Source organism: Rhineura floridana, chromosome 2 (assembly GCF_030035675.1).
Source record: "Rhineura floridana isolate rRhiFlo1 chromosome 2, rRhiFlo1.hap2, whole genome shotgun sequence".
NCBI lineage: Eukaryota > Metazoa > Chordata > Lepidosauria > Squamata > Rhineuridae > Rhineura > Rhineura floridana.
In genome coordinates, this window is record NC_084481.1 from 186,076,045 (window position 1) to 186,103,459 (window position 27,415).

At 43.6% G+C, this 27,415-nt stretch overlaps 1 protein-coding gene across 8 annotated transcripts in view; it reads right to left on the reverse strand.

Annotated features, from left to right (window-relative positions):
- Positions 1-27,415, reverse strand: part of BAZ1A (bromodomain adjacent to zinc finger domain 1A) — a 90,125-nt gene that overhangs the window by 43,370 nt on the left and 19,340 nt on the right. For all 8 annotated transcript variants that reach the window (XM_061611629.1, XM_061611631.1, XM_061611632.1 and 5 more), the window contains 8 exons: positions 22,288-22,431; positions 21,771-21,872; positions 14,644-14,731; positions 13,553-13,687; positions 12,989-13,091; positions 8,629-8,783; positions 7,870-7,965; positions 4,448-4,586 (listed from right to left, as the gene is read on the reverse strand). In XM_061611629.1, the coding sequence (XP_061467613.1) occupies positions 4,448-4,586; positions 7,870-7,965; positions 8,629-8,783; positions 12,989-13,091; positions 13,553-13,687; positions 14,644-14,731; positions 21,771-21,872; positions 22,288-22,431 (962 nt within the window). The remainder of the gene's footprint in view (positions 1-4,447; positions 4,587-7,869; positions 7,966-8,628; positions 8,784-12,988; positions 13,092-13,552; positions 13,688-14,643; positions 14,732-21,770; positions 21,873-22,287; positions 22,432-27,415) is intronic.

A 27,415-nucleotide genomic window follows, 5' to 3' on the forward strand; every position in this document is an offset into this window, starting at 1 on the left:
AACCAACTCTAGTTCGTAACTGTGAGAGAAGAGATCTCTGACCCAAGCAACTTGTGTCAAATGCAGCCAGTATTGTCTGCACTTACAAGCTCCTCTATCATATGGGGAAACTGAGGAACCTTGACGTCCCTGGTTCTGAACTTTGCCTTGAAAACGCTGTTTGTGCCAGGTTCCCCTGGAGGAACGGAATTCTGTAGAGCGAGAATTGCGGCCCCGGCCCCCAGGCTGTGCTCCTCGAAAGGGCTGAAACGAGCAGTATGGAGCAAGCGTCTGAACAGCCTGCGATCATCCTTCTTGGACGTGGCCAATACTGGCTTTCGATTATCTTTGGGATCTACCAAGACTGCTTTGAGGGCTTCCTCTCTGAAAAGTAACGATCATGAGAAGGGAACCCTCGATAAGTTGACCCTGGCCGTAGAACCCGCATCCCAGTGTCTCAGCCAAAGCATACGCAGCGCTTCCAGCTGAGTTGCATCTAAGGTGGCATCAGCCACAAACGCTGCCACCTTGTGTAACTTCACCAGGCCCTTTCTGAGTCTGACCAGATCTGGATTAGGATCATCTAAGAGTTTGTCCAGCCACATCATAGAAGCTCTTAAAAAGATGGAAGCTGCAGCAGAGGCCAGAACAGCAAAGGCAGCAGCCTCGTGATTTTTACGCAAAGCGTAGTCTAGCCGTCGCTCAGAAGGATCCTTAAGCTGCGAGTCCCCTTCTTTTGGCAGGAGGGACCTCGAGACCAAACTAGAAATCGTCTCATCTATCCCTGGGATGTTCAGGGGCTTCATGAACTCCAGAGCCAAGGCATAAATGTTGGCAAGGATAGAGAAATGGTGTCCCTGCAGAGGGCGAGCCCATTCTTCCTTGGTCAGTTTGACAATGGAGTCTGGAAGGTAGAACTGCTGGAAGGTAGTGATCTGCTGATCTGGGAGATTTGAGAACTTTGGCCCCCTTCACAGGAGTAGTGGTAGATACAGTTTGCAAAGGTTGGAGGCCTAAGGTGTCCAGAACTCTATGAGCAAGGTGAAGAGAGTCGGCCAAATCAAAAAGGCGATAGGACAAATCCTCCTCCAGTTCTAAATCACCGCTCAACTCATCTTCCTCAGCTTGAAGAGAATACGGCGCATCCTCCAAACCAGTAATCTCATTGCCAATCCTGCCTCTAGCGACATCAAATGGGTTTGGTGAGGGTGGTGGAACTACATCATTGCAGCCACAATGACCCATTGCGCCAGATTGTCGCTGTGCAATCTGCTGAAGCAATGGATTCGCCTGTGACTGTGCTTGTGAGAAGAAGCCCAGTATGTCCTGCAACTGTGAGAGAAATTCCGGAGCCAACTACAGCCCCAGTAGTGGGGCAAGAGTGGCCATCTGAGGACACTGGCTGCACTTGGCGGAGCAGAGGTGGTTGCCCTTGTTGAGGCAGAATTGCAGGGGTCTCATCAGACTGGTGAGACGTATGAGCTCTAGTCATCGTCATGGGTTGAGACGGACAGTCCAAAGCTGGTTGGCTAGGGAACCCCTCAAATTCGTCCTCAGACGACCCAGCAGGCGAATGAAAGAGGGCTGTTAATCTCTCTTAGCCAGCATCCTCTGAAGCCGGGACAGACACATATCGTGCTTGCTTGGCAGCGCTGTGGCTAGATATGTGTTTGGTTTTAGTGACAGCCTTGGAGTGGAGTCTGGGTTGCTTGTGCTTAGTAGACTTGTGATGCGATGGGGGCTTGCAAGTTTGTTTTGCCCCTGTTGTATGAGCTGTCTCTGGCTGTTGATCCGCCATCTTATACATGCACAAAGGTGGGGTGTGTGGTATCTGTCATCAACACACGCACAAAGGTGGGGGGTGCGGTGTGGAGAGGGGCACTAGTATCGTCCACAGATGGGGGAAGTGGTACAACCCCAAGTGTACAAGCACACAGCAGGAAAAGTGCACTTATATATGCAGAGCCTCTCAATGTCCTGGGCCTCCCGTTTACTTTCTGTTTTATTTTTATACTTATATTAATTTAAAATAGTATCAGAAATAGTATAAAGCCTTATACGGCCCGGGACCACGATACCTGTTGGAACGCCTCTCCCGATACGAACCGGCCCGTACACTACGCTCTACTACGAAGGCCCTCCTCCGGGTTCCGACTCATAGAGTGGTGACAAGATCTAGGGCCTTCTCTGTGGTGGCCCCCGAATTGTGGAACAGTCTCCCCGAATAGGTGCGCTTGGCGCCAACGTTGTTTTCCTTTCGGCGCCAAGTTAAAACCTTCCTCTTTTCCGAGGCATTTTCATTTTCATTTCATTCAATTTAATTTAATTTAACTTAACTTAATTTTGTTGTAATTGATCTCAGATTGTTTTTTATTATGTTTTTGCTGTATTATATTGTGTGATTTTATTGTATCTTCTGTGTTCACCGCCCAGAGAGCTATTGCTAGTCAGGCGGTATAAAAGTCTAATAAATAATATAATAATAATAATCAGTCACTCTAAAAAGCCCCCCTGACTAAATGAGAAGGTATGGGGGGGGGGGAAGAGCTTTAAGCCCAATGCCTGCGCAACAAAAAAGGGCAGGAAAAAGATAAACAAAAATGGCGCCCGCCTAGAGTGCTGCTGAAAAACGCGGGAAATTCCAAAACAAAATGGCGCCCGCCTAAAGAGCCTGTGCTTTGTCCCACAAGGAGCACCAGCGGCTGTCACAGGTAAAAGGTAACCACCTTGGGGGGGGAGCAGCAACATCCAACTACACCGCCAAAAAAGAAAGGGAGCCGCTACCGCGAGCTCCAGAGAAAAAGAGCCACCTGCCTGAGCTCTGTCTCAGCAGCTGGCGAGCTCTTGACTGCCCCCGCTGTGAAGAAAAAAAGCACAAAAAGAACCGCCTCTTTGAGCTCTACTCCGGAGCTGGGAAGCTCCGAGCGGCCGCAGTAGCAAGCCACGAAGAAAGTAGCCACTGCAGAGAGAGCCGCCACTGCAGAGAGAGCCGCCTCAGAGAGGTCTACTGCCGAGCCTGCAAACCCCAGGCGGCCGCAGTTGCAAGCCGCAGGGAGAGAGCCGCCTCTGCAACCTCTACTCCTGAGCCCAGAAGCTCCGAGCGGCCACAGTAGCAAGCTGCAGTGCTGGGGGGGGGATGAAACAGCAGCCGCGAGTATCCGACTCGCCCCAGGAGAGAAGGGGAGCTCCACCGCTGCAAAAGCAGAGACGGCAGTAGCAGTCTCCTCTGTCCCTGACCGGGAGCGCAGGCAGGGAACAGAGTGAGCAAAAATTGGGGGGGGGGGAAACAATTGACAAAATAAGCACCCCCAGAGTAATAAAAGAAAGCGAGGGAAAAACAAAAAATCATAGCTCCAGTCCCAACAAGTCTCACATACATTTTCACACAGACTTAAAATAAAACCACTACACTACACTACACTAGCTTAAGTCCTTACACTACAGAAGATAACAGCCTTGGACGAAGGCAAGAATGAACTGGAGTGGGAGGGGCTTGATGCCCCAGGTCTTGACTTCAATACATTCTTGCCTTCGGATGCTAGATGACGCTATTACCCACATGATGGCATGCTACCTGGGGAAAATGAAAGGGGTACCTGGGCACCTGGAAGATCCATGCATATATCTGGGCACATACAGATCTCAAAATCAGGATGGCTATTGACAAACCACATATATGCAATAAAGAAGAGAGTGAATAAGATATACTAACAGTTATGTTAACTGAAGGCACCTGAGCCACTGAGGCCACTAAGCCAAACTAGACCCACAGCTACCCTTGCAACAGCCCACCATTCATCTGTTATCAACATTCTGGGAGGGAGGGGAAACGGTTTCTATCTTTCTTTGCAAAACAAAATCCACACACAGGATGTGCAACTCATGTTTCTTGCAGATTCAGTTTTCAATTTAGTGGGGACAGCATGGAGCTGCAGCTTTCAACCATAGCAAATTATGAATATGCTGGCAGAAGCAAATGGTGGCGGGGAAGTGGCAACGAGAAGAGAGAAGCAACCTGGCTCCCTCCATCAATCTATTTGAGAATTACGGTAAAGTGTAATATACATATTCAATGATGCTTTGGAAATCTTCATAATTTTATGCCACACTATGCATACATGGTATACATGATGCACATACAGGATTGCACAGAGAAGCCTCAACATGAACTGGGCTGTTCACAAAGAGTTCACAGGCACATCACTCATGGTGGCACTTTTCGTAGTCACCATCATCATGGAAATGGATGCATGCTGTCTTTATATAGTTGGTTCATAGAGAAACTTTCCCATGCAATCCCATATTCATTAAGGAAAACATTTTTCAAAGACACAGCTAGATTATGTATGTGAACTGGCTCTATGTTTAAAGGAAACCCCATACTTCAGAAAATAAACACAAATGTCCACGTATCAGACACACGTCAAAATTCATATAGCTTAAAGCAAAAATACCAAGAAAAACTTGCCTAAAGTCACTCCATCAGGAAACTCATCTTGAAGATCAAAGAGTTCCCCAAAAGCATGAAGAAACTCCAAGACCATTACAGCATCACCAAAGATCTCAGGAGGTAGTCTGGTTTTCACTGGAGTTGGAGCTGGAAGTTCCTGTGATGCAAAGTAAACAACTACTAAATATTTATGTTATACTTCAGCTATACATAGGAGGTGAATAACCAACAATATAAATCACAACAGATTTGGCTTATGTTTATTGTGCTGGACAGATAACCAAACATACTAAAAACCTATTCTTGAGCTAGATATAGCTATAAACTCTTTAATTAAGAATTCTGAACACGAGTCAGTCCTAAAGTGTGTGGAACGTGATTCCTTAAAACGAAGGACATGAGGAATGCAGCTGTTTTATCAGTTCCCATGCACCAATAAACAGGTTTTGCACTCTGTTCTATGTACAACATGGTTAAGACAGACACTCAGTGAACTGAACAGAAATGCAAGTTTTCCTAAACAAAACCTAGCTCTGTATTTAAGTTACAGTGCACTGAAATGAGACTGATAATTTGTCTTTTGATAAAATTACATCAGCTGAATGAAGCTTAGGCATTTTAGACATTATCCATCTATGTCTCTCAACAACTTTTTAAAGCAACAAATGTTTGTCTTATCACACTACTTAGGGAAGAGGCGGAATATCCCTCATTTCAGCAGCAAGCTAACCATACAACATCTCTGCTGGCCAACTAGCTGAACAGTAGCTTGGCCTTTGGTCTGGTACAGAACTAATTCTGGATCTAATTATGTTTGATAATTTGATCCTTCCCCTGTGATTTGAAGAAAAACAAGTCTGAAACTCAGCCTTCTAAGTGCAAGCTAAAAAAAGGACCAAACTACAAGTCTGTCTCCCTTATGAAGCTGTGTAAGAACAGGTTGCAAAGTTCAGCAAAAACACGTTCTTTATTCTTGAAGGCGCATGGGCACAGTGAATACACATACCATGCTCACACTAGCCAACTGCAAACCTAAAATCAGGCAAACAATACATGCTAGACTTCTGAAATCAATTTTCTCTTCTTAAAAAAAAATTAAGAGTGTAATTCCATACTTGACATCTGCAAAGTGTAACTTCTGCGACATTCTCCCCACACCTGCAGCAACAACTCAAAGAAAGCATGCAGGTTGGCACTGGGTTGCCCCATGGGGCTACAGACGCCCATGCTCCCTGGCCTCTGCTTTGGGACTGTGAAGATCCTCATTAGGGTTGGCTGGTGTAGGCTGTGGCCCAGTTCTCTGATGAAAGCTCCAATGCCCTCTGGGCCCCACAGCAGACAATGGCCTCCTGCTGTTGCTGTTCCTAGGAATTTTCTGGTACTATATCTAAGGCTATAACATTAGGATGCACTCACAATGGCACACCTAATCACACACCCTCAGGTCACCCTGGAGACGAGTGATGGCCATCACTTTCTTGGGGGACATCTTAGCAATGTGCCCAAGACATTCTTGGCATATCTCTAGCTGCCATTTTCACAATAGCCTATGCTCCTACAATGAAGATGGCGATGTCTGGTGCCAGGGTGGCTAGATCCCCATTTCCGTACACGCATGTGGCCTAGTTAGCATGCCATGGCTCACCAATCTGCTTATTCATCTTGGCCCAACAACATGATGCCTATGACTGCTCTCTCATTCCCCACCCAGCTGTCCCGTTCAGAGTGAGATCCATGAGGCTGAGACGCAGGTGTAATTAATTCTTGTTTTATTAGAGTAATGGATACATCAAAAGCAGTACGTTTCATAGAGAGCACTAAACTCACTAGAATTCCCTAGCTGCACTCTAGACATGCTCTGTAACATATAAAGTTGACTCAGCAGCTTCTCCCCTGGAGCCGCAGGTTTAAGTACGGAAAGTCCTTGATCTTAATCTCTGACTCCTTCTCAAGTCCTGCCTCTGACCAGTCCGTTTCTCGCAACGACGAGCACGGGGTGACGGGCATCCAATGGCTTGTCCGAAAGGGCCTCGGTAACAGGCTCGATGTCAGGGGGAGATTGCTCTCCTGGCGCCTCCCGAGAACCTCTAGGCAGAGGGGGAGGGAGTGCGCCCTCCGGAGCAACTTCCAACGGCTCGTCTTGGTCTGGGGCACGCTCTTCTTCAGAGAGAGCGCCATCCGTGGGAACTGACCCTGGCTCCAACTCACTCCCACATCCCCTATCCTGGAGACTCAACAACTCCTGTATCTACCGCTCCTTCTGACAGCTGGGGACCCTGAAACTCATGCCTTCCCCCTTCCTGGCCCCCGCGGAGGAGCTGAGGCCCAACACCAGCAGTTGCATGCCTACCCTCAGTCCCTAGAGAAGTTCCTGATGACATGTTCCTAGAAACAGATGTGTCAATCATATTTCTCCACAACTGTAGTGACCATCACTTTTTCAATGAACGGCTACCAGGTAAGAAAAAAATCCCATGTGGATTTGAACCAGCAATCTCCTGAGATCACTTGTGCCTGCTGTGCAGACACATTATGGATTTGCTTGTTGATTTTTCAGTGGGGCAGGGGAAATGATTTGCTCATGGAGAGATTTAAACCAGAAACCTCCTGCATATGTTTCTCACTGCTGCAGTGGTGCCACAGTGCTCTATTGGTTCTGCCTCTGGCTGCTGCCTAGTTTTCTGTGTTCCTTAAATGGTGAAGGCATCATGATACGATGAGACATGCCCCCAACTCAATTTTTGCTGGTTGGCTCCCTCCATGTCTGCGTATGTCAGCATTGTCAATGGCACGGTTCCCAACTGGTGGAATCAGGTGATGTTGCCAAGTAGGCTAGGGGGATGTCTTGTTTTTATGCCATTTTTGTATTTTCTATATTGTGTGGTTTCCTTTCCCCTTCCAGGACGAGCATGCATTGGGTACGGCAGCCATTCATACGGCACAGTGGCAGCATATCTTCCCTCTCCTCATGTAATGCAAGCATAGTATTGTTCAGTAAGTTATTAAAAGTAGCTATGACTGTATAAAAAATTCTGAAAGTGACCTGACAATCACTATAAGATTTCCCCCCCAAAGGCAGTTACTAGGAATGTATGCGATAATCACATGCTGGATTTACAGCTACAGCAGATCCCTCAGGCAACTTTTTCTGTCCACACAGAAGGTCTGAATGATACTGTCATGTGGATGATCTCAAGATTTATTTATTTATTAAATTTATATCCCACCCTTCCTCCCAGAAGGAGCCCAAGGGGAACAACTAGGAGATGCTGACAAGAAATGGATATACTCCCAAACACAGATGACTATTTCCTGCTTTGTATCTCTTAACACGCCAAACAAAGCTCAATGATGCGACACAGTTCATGAAAACAATGCGCAAGGATAAACATATAAATGTTCCTGGATTATAGGCTAATCCATCTCTGAAGCGACATTACCTTAAGATCATCACATTCCATGTCTTCCCTACGCTTGCTCCATTGTTTTAGGTGTTCCAGATATTTCCTTTTCTCTTCACGCAGTTTTTCTCTTTCCTGCAATTACATAGAAAATGACTACCAAGGTAGTTAACAAGAACTGTATTTATTCATTCATTTAATTGTTATATTTATATCCCACTTTTCCCCTCAAGGTAGTGTACATAGTTCTTCCCTCCCATTTTATCTTTGGTAAACTTCATGGCTGAGTGAGGATCTGAGCCCTGGTCTCCCATGTTTCCATTATTACACTAGAAAAGCTCTCAAAGGATATGAAGATAGAATTCCTATTTCAGTCCGTATAAAAGAATAGTTTGCATTTAACTAGACACAGGTAACCTAATGTTGTTAATGTCTCAAGATAGCATTGCATATATGAACATATGATTACACCAGTAATTATTCTGCAATTTTCTTGAAAATTAAAACCTGTAGATGACATCACAATTTAGAATTTTCACCTACACTAGCGAAAGGGCTTGGGACAGTGATGCAAGACTCCAGATAGGAAGCTATTTATCTGCAACCAAAAATTACTAGTTTGCAGATACATTGTGCTTTGCCACACAAGTGCTCATCGGAAGAGACATATCTGCTGCCTTCTCTCCCTTGTGCCAATATTGATATTCCTAGGTACTGGGAACCTCTAAATGCAGCTATAGAATATGACTGCCATTTCAAATCCATAACTTTTATGAACCAGGATGGGGAGTATCTGACCTTTTCTTTTTCTATTTTGAGTCGCTCTTTCTCTTCTTTCTTCTTCAGCCTTTCTTCTTCCACAATCTTCTTTAGTTCTTCCTTCCTTTTTTCCTTATCTTCTCTCTCTTTTTTCTTGGATTCTATAGCATTTGCCTTTTCTCTTTTTAAATTTTCTTTTTACAAAAAGTGGACAGAACTAGGGTTACATTATTTTTAAAAAGAAATTACTTATACAGACCACACTCCAAGTTAATCAGACAGATCTGGCCACCTGTGGCTGATACTATTCCAGCCAGAGAAACATCCCCAAACACACATGCTCTGACTATAGCCCTAATCATAATTTACTAATAGGCAAAAAAAATCCTTGCAGTTTAAAAACATACCTATAGCCAACAGGTACTTTTATCAAACTTTAAAAAGCAGGGAAATTGGGCAGCTATGGTGAATGCACCAGAGGAGCAGGAGACAATCCACTTCCTGTGTAGCTTGGAAGAATTTGGTAACATGTGCCTCTGAGCATATGGTGAGTGGTGGCAATACCTGCAATCAGGCCAAATAACAGAAACAAGACATGTGCTGTGCTGATCTTGTTTTAGCAGGGAGGAAGCAACAATATTAAGACAGTTAATATAGTTCAGATAGCCACTTTAAATATGTGATTTACTTTGCAATTTTAGTGATGTTTCCTTTAGTAATTTTCTTTTGCTTCTGTTTGTATGAATATGTAGAGTACAGCAACACTTTGCATAATTTACACTAAAAAATCTCCAAAACCAATTGTGGAATAATGACGATTCTGCAGAATAGTCTCCAGACATGAGGAGTGTCTCAGTTTGCATAAGATAAAACAGTGGGAGGTGAAATATATTCTAGCAAATTTCTAGGTGAGCTCTATGCTTTTAATTAACTATGCCCATCCTTTCTTGAGTAAAACATGAATCTTGGACAGGCCAAGTTTGTTTTTTCCAACAGCTGCATTCATTGCTTAAGTAGCAACATATTGTAATCAGTCTAATTTTACACTGAACTGCAGTTTCAGATTCAACTGTTAATGCACCCGAAATAGAATATAACTCCAGTTTGAAACAAAAGGTTGTCTTCACCATCACATGACATTGACCAATAAAAAGGCTTTGAAATTAATAAAAATAAATTTGACACAGATTTCTAGGATGAATAATGAAAGAAATATAATTTTCTAGGTTACATAGTAACACAGGAAAGAAGCAAAGAACACCAAACATACAAAAATGTAATTCTCCATCTTTGAAGATGGAAGTCCAGATTGCAGTTGTTGTGCCTCTGAGCATATGGTGAGTGGTCTTAATATTGTTGCTTCCTCCCTGCTAAAACAAGATCAGCACAGCACGTCTTGTTCTGTTATTTGGGCTGATTGCAGGTGTTGCCATCATTCACCATATGCTCAGAGGCACATGTTCCCAAATTCTGCCAAGCTACACAGGAAGCGGATTGGACTGTGAAAGACCAACCCAAATTGTGTTTGCATTTTTACAAACTTGTAGGGCAATACAATATCTCAGAGGTGGTCAGGTCTCCTGTTCCCCTGGTGCATTTAGTAAATGCCATTTACTATAGCTGCCCAGTTTCCAAGCTTTTTAAAGTTTGATAGAAATATCTGTTGACTATAGGTACTTAAACCGCAAGGGTTTTTTGCCTATGTGTGAATTTCTCTGCTTTTTAATCTGGGAGGTAAGAAATGGGATCCTGTGCAAGTTTGCTAAAAATGGATCGATCATTTGCATGCTTATTGAGTACGATGGGATTTATTCCCCTGCAATCATGCTTAGGATAGGTGAAACTGACCATGGGGGGAGGGAGGGCTGGAGTGGGCAGGGGAAGAAGGAGGAAGAGGGGGAGGAAGGGAGGGCAAGAGAAGGCAGTCTGATCGTTTCCATGCTTATTGAGTTCAATGGGATTTACTCCTGTGCTTAGGATGGTGAAATTGACCTCGGAAGAGGGAGGAGAGAAGGGGCAAAGGGATTGGAAGGGGAGGGGGTGAAGTGGTGGGAAGGGGGAGGGAAGAAGGTGGAGAGGGATGGGAAGGGAGCAGATTAGGTAGGTGGGTGGGCTCTGGGCAGAGGGAAAGCCCCTTTTCCTTTCCAAAAGGTCTGATCAGTTGCATACTTATTGAGTTCAATGGGATTTACTCCTGCACAATCCTGTTTAGGATAGGTGAAACTGACTAGGAGGAAGGATAGGGGTAGGGAGGAAGGTGGAGGAGGAGGAGGATGGGGAGGGGAGGAGATTGGGTGGGTGGGCACTGGGCAGAGGGAAAGCCCCTTTCCAAAAGGAAAACATTGTGAGCAGTTACCATTGTTTTTCAGGGTTTCCTCTACCTTTTTATTCTACAGCATGCACATGTAGTCTCCTGCCCAAATTTATACCAAAGCTGTCCCTGGCCACATCCACTCCAGAAAGTTACTCCACTTTAAATATTCATGGCTTCCCCCAAAGAAGCCTGGGAAGTTAGTTTGTGGAGGGTGTTGAGAGTTGCTAGGAGATGCCCTATTCCCCTCACAGAGCTACAATTACCAGAAGAGAGGCTGACTGTTAAACCACTCTGGTCACTGAAGCTCTCTCAGGGGAAGAGAAGCCAGTGTGGTGTAGTGGTTTGAGTGTTGGACTACGACCTTGGAGACCAGGGTTGGAATCCTCACACAGTCATGAAGCTCACTGGGTGACTTTGGGCCCTTCACTGCCTCTCAGCCTCAGAGGAAGGCAATGGTAAACCCCCTCTGAATACTGCTTACCATGAAAACCCTATTCATAGGGTAGCCATAAGTTGGGATCGACTTGAAGGCAGTCCATCTCCATTCAACAACTCTTAGCACCCTTTACAAAATACACTTCCCAGGATTCTTTAGGGGAGGACAAGACTATTTAAAGTGGAATAAATGTCTGGTGTGGATGTGGCCCTGATTAGCCCAGCAAAACAGGTGTTAGTCTGGCTTTCAGAACACTGGCAGCTGGTTCTTACTGAGCATGCCTGAGCTATCATAGACTACAATGTTAAATTTCTTAAATAAAAAAATGTATGGCTGATTTTTAATTAACTTTTAAACTGCAAAAGATGAAGGCCAGAATGTGGGCCAAGGTCAGTAATAGAATTATACTTGGTGAACATGGCTGATTTTTAATTAATTTCAACAAATTATGAGACTACTGACAGAAAAAAGTCTAATAGGGGTCTGGATTTTTCCTCGTTTTACACTTTGAACTCTCGATCTCGAGTGTTTTGTGTATCACCAGGAAAACTTAGAGGATTATTAAGCAAGCATTTCTGAGTTCAGGACCATAGGTTTTGTTTTGAAATGCACTTATGGGAAGCAGCAGAATGGCATGGGGGGTATTTTCAATTTCACATGGTGGAATGTGAAAAATCCATGCTGGCTATAGTATACAGCCATCCTTGTGGCTGTATAATTACTTGCAAGTAATTATAGTTAGGGCTGTAACCATAATTGTTTTCAAGCTAATATGGTTTATTTATTATGATAAATTATATCCCACCTTTCCAGAAATTATAGTGGTCTATACGGCTAACACATAAATAAAAATTTATAGTAATAAAATATTATAAAAACAACATCAAAAAATAAACACTAAAGGAGTAAAGCAGCAGCTAGTTAAAACATTCATATCAGCAAAAAAAATTACATAGGCTAAGAAGAAAAAGGAAAAAGACTGCTTAAACAAAGTAGTAAGAAACTAAACAGCGAAGGGGCCAAATGAACCTGTCGCAAAAGAATTCCACAACTGGGGCATAGCCTCAGAAAATACCCTCTTTGAGATTGGGCCACAACAGCTTCTTTCTTTGAAAGGTAAACACACTAAAAACTGTGGTACTAGTTGTTCAGATTCAGCAGAAGCTAGCCCCAGGTGCAGGGCCGGTTCTAAAGGGCAGCCAGGTGGGGCACTGGCCCAAGGGCCCCTGGAGCTACAGTGGGCCCTCTGCTCTCCTTCTGCGATCCACGGAAGCATCCGCGGACCACTACCCCCCACTTTACCTACTTTTCTGTTGTTTTTTGCGGCGCACATTGCTGCCATCAACCAAGATGGTGTCAGAGGCTTCAGACCCTTAGGGAAACCTCAGCCGCCATCTTGATTGATGGCAAACCTGCTGGCACTGCAAAAAACAACAGAAAGGTAGGTGAAGCGTGGGGATGGTGGGTGGCGCAGAAGCTCCTGTCTTGCGGTCCACGGATGCTTAAGTTCCACGGATCGTGGAAGGGGAGCGGAGGGGCCCAGGGCAGGCTGGTACTCAAGGGCCCCGACATGCCTGGGGCTGGCCCTGCACAGGTGCATATTTTTACATCTAGGAAAAAGCTTATTTGTCATATGAGCTTGAACTTACCCATGGCTCTCATTTCATCTTTTTCTTTTTGGAGTTTTGCCCTTTCTTTTGCTGCATTGCTTACATTTCTAGAACTAAGCTGTTCTTTTACAACTGTATCCTCCTAGGGTACAAAAGGAGAAGCTCATGAAAGGGAAATAATCTTTTTACAGCTTTATAACTAATGACAAGTTTTACTTTTAATTCATAGTGAAACCTATCATCAAGTTGGAAGGTGTATGACGAAGACAATTGGAAATATGTTTTATTTTGTGCCAATAGCAAGCTTTGATTATTGTCATTCCAAATACAAGCACTAGTTTAGTTAAGCATTCTTGAATCTAGGCAGCCAGGTTTCAAGTCCCACCTCTGCCCAAAAACTTCCAGGGCCATGCTAAATTACGATCTCTGTGTATTGTATTGGCAACTGTAAAAATGGAACAACAGTGCCTTACGTCAGATAATTATAGCAAAACTGAAACACACAAAGATAGCAAGACACTTCACATGTTTGAATTGCTATAGGATGCGATCCACTAACATTTTTTATTGGAAAGCAGATTAACCAAGTACTGCATTACTTACATGACCATCAGATGCCATCTTTGGAGGTCTCCTTTGTCGTTTGCTTGAAGGACTGAAGACAAAAGTGGGTGGATTATCAGGAAAGAGGTAGGAAAAATTCTGTTCTGCTATCTTGTATTTTGCAATTGATATTGCCTTGGTAGAGAAAGATGAAAAAACCATTAGTTGTGAAGGTTGCCTGTTCTTGCATGTACATACTAGCTAATAAGTCACTGTTTTACAAAGAAATACCACTAGCCATTATTTCCTAATCCACATCAGAGGAAGGAGGTATTGGAAGTAAATGGAACTGCTCTTTAGCAAGCACCATTGAAATAAATAGCTCATGAGTACATTTATGGGGCTGGGAATTATTTTTCTTCATTTCACACAAATGCAACATTACAATGAGAACACATACCACTGGTGACTCAAATTAGACTCCAATTTACATGAAACTATAGCAGTACTGTTCAATAGTTAGAAAATGAGGTTGGGCTAATAAATAAAAGAAACACTAGATACTACCACTAAATATTTTTTTCAACAAGTTTCTCTCATCTCTGAAGTGTAGTGCTTCAAGATTTCAAGGCTGGCTCATAAAAAAAAACCCAGCTGACAGAGTCCAAAACTTGGGTTTGTGCTCTCCCAGTGTGATGTCGCCCTGGCTCCTACTGGGAGAAAGGGCGGGATATAAATCTAATAAATAAATAAAATAAAATCATAAATAATGTCATGCCCTTTCTAACTTCAGGTTTCAGAGAAGCCATAATTTGCTGGTTTAGATGCAATAGTAAGCTATAGTTTACCTTATATATGAAGAAGGGCATTGGACCACATAAGATCAGGAGGGTCCATGCAACAGCCAAACCATGGTTTGGCATTACATGTGATCTGCTGCTATATACTATTCTTTGATTTGAAATCTTTCAAGGTAGATCACAAAATCATATTATACAACTAATAAAAACAAAACAATTAATAGCACTAAACATTTTAAAAATAAAGATAACTAAACTAGCCATCATGATAAAATGAGAAATTGCACAAATTTCACTGCCATAATGCGATCAAAGCTTTGATCCTGACTTGTTTCAAAGTATTTTGATTACCTTAATTTTAACAATGCCATTATGCAGTTCACAGTGTTGCTTCAAAAAGAGCTTAACTCTGTCCCGATAAAAAAGATGTTTCCTCCGGCTATGGTAAAGGCCAAAGAGATAAGGAACACACATCATTATCAAATATCTTACCATTGTCAACCAAACTGATACACTAAAATAGTTCCTAAATTTAATTTTCCAGAGATTTTATATTTAGTATTCTTTTCAGCAAGCTACTGCTCCTGGCAGTTCTAATGAAGTAATATAAATATCAAGTCACCCATGAAACGTAGAGCCAAGATTAACCAAGCGTTATTATATTACAGACCAGAGACTGCCAATCTGATGCCCGCATGCACCAGGTTGGTAGCCCTCGTGTATTATTTTTGTATTTGGGTTTTTTTGGGGGGGGGATTTGAGGGGATCAGAATGAAATAGCAGGCACTTCCTTCACCTGTGGAGGGACTTTTCTGAATTGGGGTGGGGGTGCTCTGTGTGTGCAATTCTGAGAGATGTACTCGGGCAGAGAGAGAAAGAGAGGAAAGATGTATGTATGCGGGGGAGAGAGAAAAAGAGATGAGGAAGGGGGTGGTGTGTGTATATATATATATATATGCATGGTCTGTGAGAGACGGAGATGTGAGGGTGTGAGTGAGAGAAAGGGGGAGGTATGTATGTATGTATGTATGGCTGTGTATCCATACATAGCTGGGCTCCTGCTGGGAGGAAGGGCAGAATATAATAATAATAATAATAATAATAATAATAAAAATAAAAATAATAATAAAAATAAATAAAAAAGCAGGCCCCCTTGGTCACACATAATGCTAAGCAAGGTTTCTAAAAAGTTAGACTAAGCTGTGGAGAAGGAAGAAAGGGGAGCACACAAACCCAGCACTTGCTCAGGCTCACTCATGTGGCACTAAACCACAGTTTAACGTTACATGCAAATTTATTTATTTATTTTTTATTTTATTTATTTTCATTTCTAGACCGCCCATAGCTAATAGCTCTCTGGGCGGTGTACAAAATGAGATTAAAATACATTATAGAATAAAATCAGTAACAAAGGAACACATTAAACTAAAAACATAAACATAAAGCATTAAACATTAAAATGCCTGGGAGTATAGCCAGGTCTAACCTGGCGCCTAAAAGAAAGAACCGTAGGCGCCAGGCGTATTTCCTCCGGTAAGCTGTTCCATAATTCGGGGGCCACCACAGAAAAGGCCCTAGATCTAGTAACAGTCCTCCGGGCATCCTGGTGAGTTGGTACCCGGAGGAGGGCCTTAGATACTGAACAAAGTGAACGGGTAGGTTCATAGCGGGAGAGGCGTTCCACAAGGTATTGCGGTCCCACACCGTGTAAGGCTTTATAGGTCAACACCAGCACCTTGAATCTAGCTCGGAAACAAATAGGTAGCCAGTGCAAGCGAGCCAGGACAGGTGTTATATGCGCAGACCAATTGGTCCTCGTCAACAGCCTGGCTGCCGCATTTTGCACTAGCTGAAGTTTCCGAACAGTCTTCAAGGGCAGCCCTACGTAGAGCACGTTACAGTAATCCAGTCTAGAAGTTACCAGAGCGTGAACAACCGAGGCGAGATCATCACTGTCCAGATAAGGGCGTAGTTGGGCTACTAAGCGCAGATGGTAAAATGCATTCCATGCCACCGAGGCCACTTGAGCCTCGAGCAACAAGGAAGGGTCAAAAAGGACCCCCAAACTACAAACCTGTTCCTTCAAGGGGAGTGTAACCCCATCTAGAACAGGATAAGCATCCACCATCTGAGCAGGGAAAGAGCTCACCAACAGTGTCTCAGTCTTGTCTGGATTGAGTTTCAGTTTATTAGTTCTCATCCAGTCCATTATCACGGTCAGGCAACGGTTCAGCACATCAACAGTCTCACCTGTGGAAGGTGAAAAGGAGAAGTAGAGCTGCGTGTCATCAACGTACTGATGGCAACGCACTCCAAAACTCCTGATGACGGCACCCAGAGGCTGCATGTAGATGTTAAAAAGCATGGGGGACAAAACCGACCCCTGAGGGACTCCACAATGGAGAGTCCAAGGTGTCGAGCAATGTTCCCCAAGCACTACCTTCTGGCAACGATCCGCTAAGTAGGAGCAGAGCCACTGCCAAGCAGTGCCCCCAACTCCCAGCTCCGCGAGCCTCCCCAGAAGGATACCATGGTCGATGGTATCAAACACCGCTGAGAGATCAAGGAGAATCAACAGAGTCACACTCCCCCTGTCCCTCTCCCGACAAAGGTCATCATACAGGGCGACCAAGGCTGTTTCAGTGCCAAAACCGGACCTAAAACCGGATTGAAACGGATCCAGATAATCGGTTTCATCCAAGAGCGCCTGGAGCTGGCCGGCAACCACCCGCTCCAGAACCTTGCCCAAAAAAGGGACATTCGCCACCGGTCTGTAGTTGTTCAAAACATCTGGGTCCAAAGAAGGTTTCTTTAAAAGAGGTCTTATTATTGCCTCCTTGAGACTACCAGGGACTTCTCCCTCTCTCAAGGAGGCATTTATTACCTCCCTGGCCCAGCCGGCGGTTACAGCCCTGCCAGTCTTCACTAGCCAAGATGGGCAAGGGTCCAGAGCAGACGTGGTCGCCCGCACCATTCCAAGCACCTTGTCCACTTCCTCGAGCTGCACCAACTGAAATTCATCCAATAATAAAGGACAAGGCCGTGCTCTGGACACTTCAATGGATTCATCTGTCATAACAGCAGAGTCTAAGTCCTGACGGATGCATGCAATCTTGTCCTGGAAGTGCTCCGCAAATTCATTGCAGCGGGCTTCCGATGTTTCCTTAGTATCATGAGAGCCAGAATGTAGAAGCCCTCGTACCACCCTAAAAAGCTCCGCTGGGCGGCAAAGGGATGATCTAATGGTGGTAGCAAAATAAGACTTTTTTGCCGCCCTAACCGCTTTTATGTACAACTTAGTGGAAGCACTTACCAAGGAATGATTACATCCGTCAGGAGTTCGTCTCCACCTGCACTCTAGCCTCCTTCTCTCTTGCTTCATCACTCTCAGCTCCGGGGTATACCACGGTGCTGTATGAGTTTGGCACTGAAGGGGGCACATGGGAGCGATCATGTCAATGGCCCGGGTCATCTCCGTATTCCACAGATCAACCATGGCCTCGACAGGAGCACCAGTGCTATCAGCCGGAAAAACTCCCAGAGCCCTCTGGAAAGCTCCAGGATCCATAAGCCTCCGGGAGTGGACCAACTTAATAGGTCCCCCACCTCTGCAGAGGGAAAGGGCTGTCGTAAGTCTAAAACTCAGCAAGCGATGATCTGTCCATGACAATGGTGTAGATGAAAAATACCCCACCTTCAGATCACCATCTCCATGACCAGTGGCGAAGATCAGATCAAGAGTATGTCCTGATACATGTGTCGGGCCAGTAACAATTTGAAACAGCCCCATGGTTGTCATGGAGGCCATGAAGTCCTGAGCCGCCCCGAGCAAGACAGCCTCGGCATGGATGTTGAAATCCCCCAGTACCACGAGTCTGGGGGACCCCAACAACACCTCCGAGACTATCTCTGTCAGCTCAGCTAGGGAAGCTGTTGGGCAGCAAGGTGGGCGGTACACCAACAGTATTCCCAGTCTGTCTCCTTGGCCCAGCACAAGATGAAGACATTCCAGACCAGTCGCCGTCTGGACAGGGTGCTTGGTGAGGGAGAAAGAACTCCTATAGACCACAGCAACCCCACCTCCCCGGCCCTCAGATCTACCACAGTGCTGCACCGAGTACCCAGGTGGGCAAAGCTGGGAGAGAGCAACTCCTCCCTGCTCGCCCACCCAGGTTTCGGTAATACACGCAAGATCGGCACCTTTCTCCACGATCAAATCGTGGATAAGGGGTTTTTTTATTAGCAACCGATCTAGCATTTAAGAGCAGCACCTGGAGATCCGATGGCTGGCTAACAGTACAACCAACAATCCTGTGGATATGAGGAGAACCAGAACAAGGCACAGACACAACTTGTCTGGGACTAGTTCCCCTTACCTGGCACGTTCTCCTCCCAACACCATACCTCCCATTACCCGTCACTACGTTAATTGGGCCCCCCGAAAATCCCCTTACTAGGGCCGGAGTATGTTCTCCCAGGCACATCTTAAAATAAATCTAATATGACAAACACTAAGAATAGCAAACAACACAAATACTCACACACATCCACTCAATCTCATTCACACAACAACCAACAGACGAACAGCAGCAATTAAATACAACCAAAAAACAACAATAAACAACAACATTAAAAACCCTCCTCCATAGCAAGCCTTGACTACAGGAGATATCGTCAGCACTGCTGGAAATGTCCCTCATACGTTCTCCTGCCGCCGCCGCCAGCCGGACCACACCAACAACCTGGCCTTCCCCTGCGGTGCTCTCACCACCGCCAGGCCAGGATGTCTATGATAGAACCGTTCCGTGCTGCGGTCTCTCATAGTCGTCACTCCACTCCGGGCTGTCCTAAAACGCACCCAGAGCCCAACCAGCCCCGTCAGTGCTCTCACCACCGACGGGCTGCTACACGGCCCCTGGGCATTCGTTCGAGCCTCCACGGCGTTCTCCACACCCCGACCGTCTCGCTCCACCGACGTCACTCCACGCAGCGTTCTCCACTCCCCAGCCGAGTCTCTCCCCGTCTCCCCAGCCACTCCACGCGGCGTCTCTGTGCTGTGAGCCTGGACCCCTTCCGTGATGCTCTCACCATCACAGGGGCCAGGCTCACCGCGGTGCCCCAGCCGGCTCGTCAGCGCTCTCACCGCTGACGACAGGCTGGCACTCTTCCCAGGCCAGCAGGCCCGGCACCCAGAACTCCAACGGCGTGTAGCGGCGGCAGCACAGCAACGATGACACCCTGGCCGCAGCAAAAATGGACGAGCCAACGACACTAGCCACAACGACGGGCGACGACGCAGCCCGAGGCAGACAGGCAAAGGAGAGAACGACCCAGCCACAACGACCCGGGCAGCAAACAAGGCAGCAGCGGTCCACAACGACAGCAAACGGGCGACAGCGGACGACAATGGAAATGCAGCCTATTTCAACTGAAGTCATTCTGTGCCTTCAGAATCAGACTACCACAAGTGTTACTTTCTTTGGGAGAGAAAACATGCTTTTTTCCCTCATTAAAAATATTTTCAGCATCATTATTATAGAAAATGTCTGCAATATGTTTCAAAGGCTTCCATTATCAGAAAGAAAAGGAACAAATCGTTTACTTTTTGTCATTATTGCCACTTCCATAGCATCATTCTAATGTTCTATCCCAGAATGGCATGGTTTGTATGTCACATTAAACCACAGTTAATAATAAAATATAGTTTACCATATGAGTTCTCAAACATTCCACCCCCAAGGTCTATTTGAGAGGACTAAACATATAGACTAAACCTATTAGTCAAAAAATTGCAGAGCAAGGGCATAGCCAGGAATAAAATGGAGGGAGATGGTATTGTGACACAGCCTCGACATTTTAGGCAGAATTGGCTGACCCTGAAATCCTACGCGGAAAAGGCTTTTTTATACTGTATTTTCTCTTCTCCCCACATGCTCCTCAAAGTATTTGTACTCATCTCATCATTTCTTCTCCTCTTTTCACATTTAGCTTATAACCCATGCCTGAACTGCCGGTTTCTTGGTCTCTCTTACATTCACTTATTCCTCCTACGGTATTTATTATTTATTTCATTTGTTGGTCGCCTCATACTGAACGGTCTCTAGGCAACTTACAACAGATTTAAAAACACACAATAAAACAGATTTTAAAGCATGTATCACAAATTTAAAAACATACAATATAAAAACTTAAAATCTAAATGAAAGAAGCTAACTAAGACAGCGCTCCTCAAGGGCCAAAGGCCTGAGTGAAAAGGAAGGTCTTTGCTTAAAGATGGATAAAGAAGGCGCCAGACATGCTTTCCTTGAGAGAGCATTCTACAGCAAGGAGTTCATCACTGAAAAGGCCTGTTCTTGTGTTGCCATCCTCCAAGTCTCCCATGGAGGGGCACGCGAAAAAGGGCCTCTGATAATGGGTGCAGGGTCTGGGGCAGTTCATAGGGGTAGAGGCAGTCCTTGAGATATTGAGGTCCTAAGCTGCATAAGCACTTTGAATTGAACCTGAAAACTAATTCATAGCCAGTGCAGCCCTGCCAGAACTGGTGTTATACATACCAACTGATTTACCCCAGTCAGCAATCTGGCCGCCGAATGCTGCACTATCTGGAGTTTCTGAACCATCTTCAAAGGCAGTCCCACGTGTAATGCATTGCAGTAGTCTAACCTATTTATCTCATTCCTCTGATTTCCTATTTGATTAACTACTACTGTACTTTTGGAGCTGGTGCAACTAGCTTGTGCTCAATCAAAAGGCTACTACATGACCAGGAGTTGGGCTTCAGTGCTGAGGCCTGATGGTGGTCCCCAGCTTAAGAATGCTGGTTTACCCCAAACCAACAGCACAGTGGTACATGCTGTTTAATTGCACCCACTTTGCTCCTTCCCTGCTCCTATCTGTCCCTAGCCAGGAGGAAAAAAACCACAGCTCTGCTTAGTATAACATGTAAACCAGTGCTTCTGTTTTGTTTATCTCCAAACGAACCACAAGTGAAAAGCCAGGGTTATGACTTGTTTCTTCCTGAGTAGGGAAAAGCAGCCATGATTGAGCAGCAGGATGCTCTTTCACAGTACATCATAGTTCATTTTTAACTATGATTTTAACCATGTTAACCAATATCAGTATTTTGGGTTGTATTCAACATAGCGCTAAGGAAATCATTCTATCAGCGTAAGCATTTCTGCTTGCCCAACAAATCACTCCTTTCTTTTCCCTCCACAGTGTTCTGAGGGTTCTTCCAACCCTCCAGAGTAGATTTGGGGAGGGTGTACGGAGAAGGGAGGGGGAAAATTCCATTGTGCTAGCAGAAGTCCTTGTGCTGGTTTCTGCTAGTGCAACAAGTTAGTTGAAAGTGGCCCTATGCTGCCAGCTGTGAAGTTTAATATAGCAACTTTCAGGTGAAAATAGGCTGCCTGCCTCCAGCATTGTACAATTGTTATTCATATCCATACAGAGACAGGACTATGACCAATAGCACTTACCATATTTGAGAAGCTTTCACTGTAACAGATTCATATAACTGTTTCTTTATAGGCTTCACTTTGTATTTGAACAAAGAAGGATCAGTTATGGCTTTTTCCTTCCTAAAAACAAATTAATTAATTACTTTTCCCCTTCAGAACAAAAACATCTCTGTGCACCATTTGGTGTCTTAAGTGGAATTAACTTGTTGATGCTTGCAGCACAATCTCACATAGAAGTGAGAATTAAAAAATATTTTTAAAACCAAATCATTACCCTGAATATTAACAGGAAAATTTATTTAATTGTATTTCTTTTCACACAGACACAACACACCCAGGCATAAATGCTGACATGCTTCAAAATATGCAAACAAATCCACATGATTCAAGTTACCTATCCGATTTCCACCATAGGCAAAATGGCTGCACAGATTTATATTAAGAGGGTTTACAAAAAGCATTAAGGAACTATTCTAGTTTTTGCAACCTTTTAAAACTGTATCCATATTTTCAATACACAAAACTCATCTTTCACCCATTTTGTGCGGAACTGCCATCCAAATCTGAATCATCACTATCGCTAATGACGATGGTGACTCCATCTGCATTGTTAGCATGGCCATTAGTCATTCCATTGTGATGCAACGGTGCTTTAACTTCCAAAATCTTACAGTGCAATCTGAAACAAAACAAACATAAGAATATACATTATTATTGAAGTGCAGAAAGATTTAGTGAACTGAATATATGCCTAAAAATAGTTTGCAATCCAGTATCATTTATGCTAACTAAAAGAATATAATAAAAATCGGACAAAGTGTTTCAAGATCAGAGTCATATACATAATGTGCTCATTCTTTTAAACCCGTGGACTGTTTATGCACGGCAGGTGCCAGATGTGACTGGGCCCTTGGGCACCAGCCGGCCCCGGGTCCCCCCGCTCCCAGCCCCCCCCCAGACCATGCGGGACTGCTCCACCTATCTCTTCTTTCTATGAATACCCTGCTCGCTGGTCACTGCCATCAACCAAGATGGTGGTGGAGGCTTCGCTAAGGGGCTGATACTCCCGCCGCCATCTTCACTGATGGCATACATGTGTACTACACTGCATGAGTGCACATGCCTGCCATATATTAAGATGTCGGTAGGGGCATCAACCTCTTAGAGGAGCCTCTGCTGCCATCTTGCTTGATGGCAGCTGCGTGCACAGTCCGCAGGGCATTCACAGGAAGGGAGGAGAGGTAGGTGGAGCAGGCGGGCACCGCGGGCCTGCACAGTCTGGGGGGGGCTGGGAGCTCCATCGCTGTGATCTACAGGAGTTGACCCTGCCGAGGATTGCGGAGGGGAGCGCGACTCCCACACCGTAAGGAATGGCCCTTCAGGGCCCCCCAGCCAGGGCCCGATCTGCCCACCCTTTGGCACAAACCCTATGAACTTAAATTTAGCTTTACCTCCTTTACCTTCTTATGACATATACATGTAGTTTCATAATTTATTATGGGATGGCTCCAGAAAGGTAAACAGTCACTACTGCTATTCTGCAAATGCACAAGCACTAGTGTAAGAGTTTGCACAATGATATAATAGTGGGTGTTGTAGCTGTTCTCGTGCTTTTTGTAAGCTCTTGCAAAGGTGGAAGAAAGTCTTTAGATTTATTTTCACTTTTCTCATGCAAAGCTCCAGCAAGAGCATCACAGCCCTTCCATGAGTGAAAGACTATCCGCATACAGATTAATCTTTTTATTAAAGAATGTTTGATTACAAATAAATATATAGGCAGTGAAACAGCATATCATTCCCGTGGAAGTTGGGTGCATGCAGAGAGCAAATAGTAGTAGTAGGAAATATATAATAAATTTCTTCTAGATCCAACCCACTGCAAGGTTAGGAACAATGAGCCTTCAGCATGTTGCCAGAGTGAATGTATGTAGTAAGATATTTATCCCACTGAGAATGTCTTCTTGCAACAGTCAAGCTTCTAAATTATTATTTGGTAAGTCATTCATTATATTAAATTATCTGTTTGGTTATTGACATTAATACAGCCTCTTGTTTTATCCAAATAATAAGTAAACAGCTTAAAATGAATGTCTATTTTGTTACTTAGAAACAAGGCATTAAACACTCTTTTCATACAAAAGAGGAAAAATAAAAGGTTCTATACTGCTTGAGCATCTACACTAGCAAAAGATTATCCTTTATTATAGTTGATGACCCAAATAAACAAGGATAACATTATTGTCTAATCTTGTCTTAATAATGGCCCATTTACTTCGTGACACATTTTAAGACTTCATTTGTTGTGAGTATGTCACTTATGCACCACACACACAACTACACATGGTTGAGGACAAGCATAAAATTGTTCAATGTATGCAATGACTCCTCTTGTCTTAAATGCTACACTTACAAACACATTGCTATTGCTGAAAGGACAGGGCAGGCCTTACCAATTGTAGAATTGTATAAGAGACCAGAATTTGTTTTGCATGTTAGAGGTCTCTGTATCGAAACAGCTGTATGCATGAGTTCAAGTTTGTTTCAGTTCAGCTACATTCTATGTAGTCAATGCTCATTGACTAGCTCAGTAAGCAAGGATGTGCGGGATGGGAGATAAGGCAGTCTATTAGACTGGGATGAGGAGAAGAATGTGTCCAACAATGACTTCGCTTGTGAGCATCGCTCATTCTCTTAGGGGCAAAATACCTAGGAGCATCAGTAATGGGATTACTTCAAATCTTACTGAGCTAGTCAATGAGTTCTGACTACAGACTGTAATAAAGTATGTGTGGATAGACAGCTTGGTGCACAGCTAAGGTCCAACGGCTGAAGGAATAGGAATGCAGAAGTAGACAGCAAACACTGGACAGTAGAAGGTAGCAGGTTAAGACTCTGCTAATGAATGGAGGGTTATAATGAAATTTTGTTTACTTATATGGAACCATGTCTTTATATTTAGAAACGTCATGTGTTTATTTTGTACACTTAATTATACATTTCCTTCATTCACAACTGGTCCATGGCAATTTCTTAGGGAATATCATACCACTGGATAAGTGCTTTAAAGTATTTTCATACTTATGTCCTAATAGTTTTTACCATGAACAAAGACTCAGTATGGTGTCAGCTGAAGACTCAGAAAGCAACGAAATAAAAGCAAAATTAAGCTGAGTCACATGAACATGAAAATGAACTTTCTGAAGTACTACCTTTAGCTATTACCAAAGTTTACAGATAAAGCCACCCTGATTTATTTAAAATCCACATAAGGATGGATTTTAGAATGGCACCCAGGTATGTGCATGCATGCATTAATATGCCATGAAGAGGTTAAACTTTTAAACACTTTAATTCAAATGGAGTTAACATGCCTCCCATTATCATCTTAGCAAGCTGTCAAAAGGCAGCCTTGTATGTCTGACAGACTTCATATATGTAAATGTGCTTAAGAGTAGCAATATCATGTTCTAGGTCTGTGTCGGAATTGCATTTTAATTTGTTTTTAAACCTTTTTAAAAATATATGTTTTTCAACCTTTTTTTAAAGTTGTTTTAAAAGATTTTTAAAAAAATGTTTTTAAAGATGTTTTGTTTTAATGTATTTTAAAATCTGTTTTGATGATGTTTTAAAATGTTTTTAGTGCTTTTGTTTGCCGCCCTGGGCTCCTACTGAGAGGAAGGGCAGGATATAAATCAAATAATAAATAAAGTCAAAATGCTGAATTACTTTAACAATATAGCAAAACAGGAGAAATATGCTAAAAGATAATTGGATCGGCCTTTTCTCTTGTTCTCTCCGGAAACATTAACAGCTACTTTCTTTATAAAGAACCACGTAAGATAATATGGCTTTTAATACTATGAATGCTGTGAAGAATGTGAAGAAAAAGACTTTCTCTCTCCCCAAATACTAGAATTCTAGTTCATCCAATAAAATGGAATGGCAATAGGACTCAGGGACAAGTAAAACAGAGGTTTTCTTCATTAATTTATGTCATGAATTGCCACACACTACAGTAGGGCCCCGCTTTGCAGCGCTTCGCTAATGCGGCAGTCTCAATTAGACGCAATTAGACTAAAGCCCCACTCATATGGCGCTTATTCCACTTTTACGGCAGTTTTCAGGCGTCACACACCATTCTATTCAATGAGTTCTGCTTTTCAGCGGTTTTCGCTTTTCAGCAGAGGTCCGGAACGTAACCCGTCGTATGAGTGGGGCCCTATTGTATTGAGATGGTCACTATCATAGTTTTTTTACAATATATATATATAACTAAACAATTTAATGGAAAAATCTATGACCCGGCTTACACATCACATAAAACTAGTTATGAACAAACTTAATGGGCATGCAACTGGAAAGGTTTGTAGATTGTTTCCCCAAAAGAAATCATGAGCTGTAAGCCAAGAACAAACCCTGGTTGTCACTTGTAGTTTGTTTGGAAAGAAATAAACCACGAGCCCAGGTTTGGACATCCCAACAAGTCAGACTTTGGCTTGTTTCCCTATCAGCAGTGGGAGCAAGAACTTCCAGCAGCATACACCAGCACACTGCACTTTCACATTGCATCATAGTTTGTTCCAAACTATGGATTAATGTGATGTGTGAACTGAGCCTATGAGACATTTAAGATAGAACTGGAACTTCCATTTACCTCTAAATATCCCAGGTCTGCTGGTGAACTTCTCAGGGGAATTTGGCCATTACTGGAACAGAATGCTAGACTAGACTGACTTTTTGGTTTTATCCATAAAGACAATTCATATATTGCTTCCAGTTCTAAATTAACCTATTGTAGATCTGAAGTTCCTGATCTACTAAGAATGGTGAAGAAATCAGGAATTCCTCCTTCCATGCCATGGTGTCATTTAACCATAGAGTAGCATTATATCTGAACGGTCCTGGTTAATGCTACAAATGGAACCATTTTACTCACCAGAATGGTGTTTCTCTGTGGGCACCAGGACACCACCAAGGCCCACCCTGGGATGCAAATGACAGTAAACATTATAATGAAATGGGTGGAGACTGAAGGGTCAATGATCAGACCTAGTGCATGTATAAGTCAGTTATAGTCAGTCTGGGTGGAGACTGAATAGTTATTTATTACAACTGAAGGTGTGCAAGTTGTTTCATGTTATTTATGGTTAATATTGTCAATGTCTTTATATATGTGTATAAGTTTACATTTTTTAAGCTTGGCCAGACAGCAAACTAGCACTCCATGGGAGGGGCCGCAGTAACAGTCTGTTTGGAGCGTTAACTCTTTCCTGCCTCAAGCACTAGCAAGGAAGACAATACCCACTGGGGGGTGTCCTGGTGCCACTGGAGAAAGATCTCTTCAAGACATTTTGAAAGCAATATTTCAAGTGGGTTTCCAAAGTTATTACAAGATAATCTAGTTAGCATAACTAGAGTTAGTGCTGATGTAGACATAATGCTAAACATAAAGAAGTGGGGTTGGGGCCATAGAGGGGTGGATGCAGTCCAAATCTGTTATAAATTCCTACTTACATAATCATGGCAAGAAAATGCTACCTTGCCAAAACTACCTAAAATTAAACTGTTCACAAGTTAACCTTAGATTTTGTTTTCTTTTTAAAAGATATATCAATACATCTGTCAAAACTAACACATATAAAAATGCTTATCAAAGACACTTA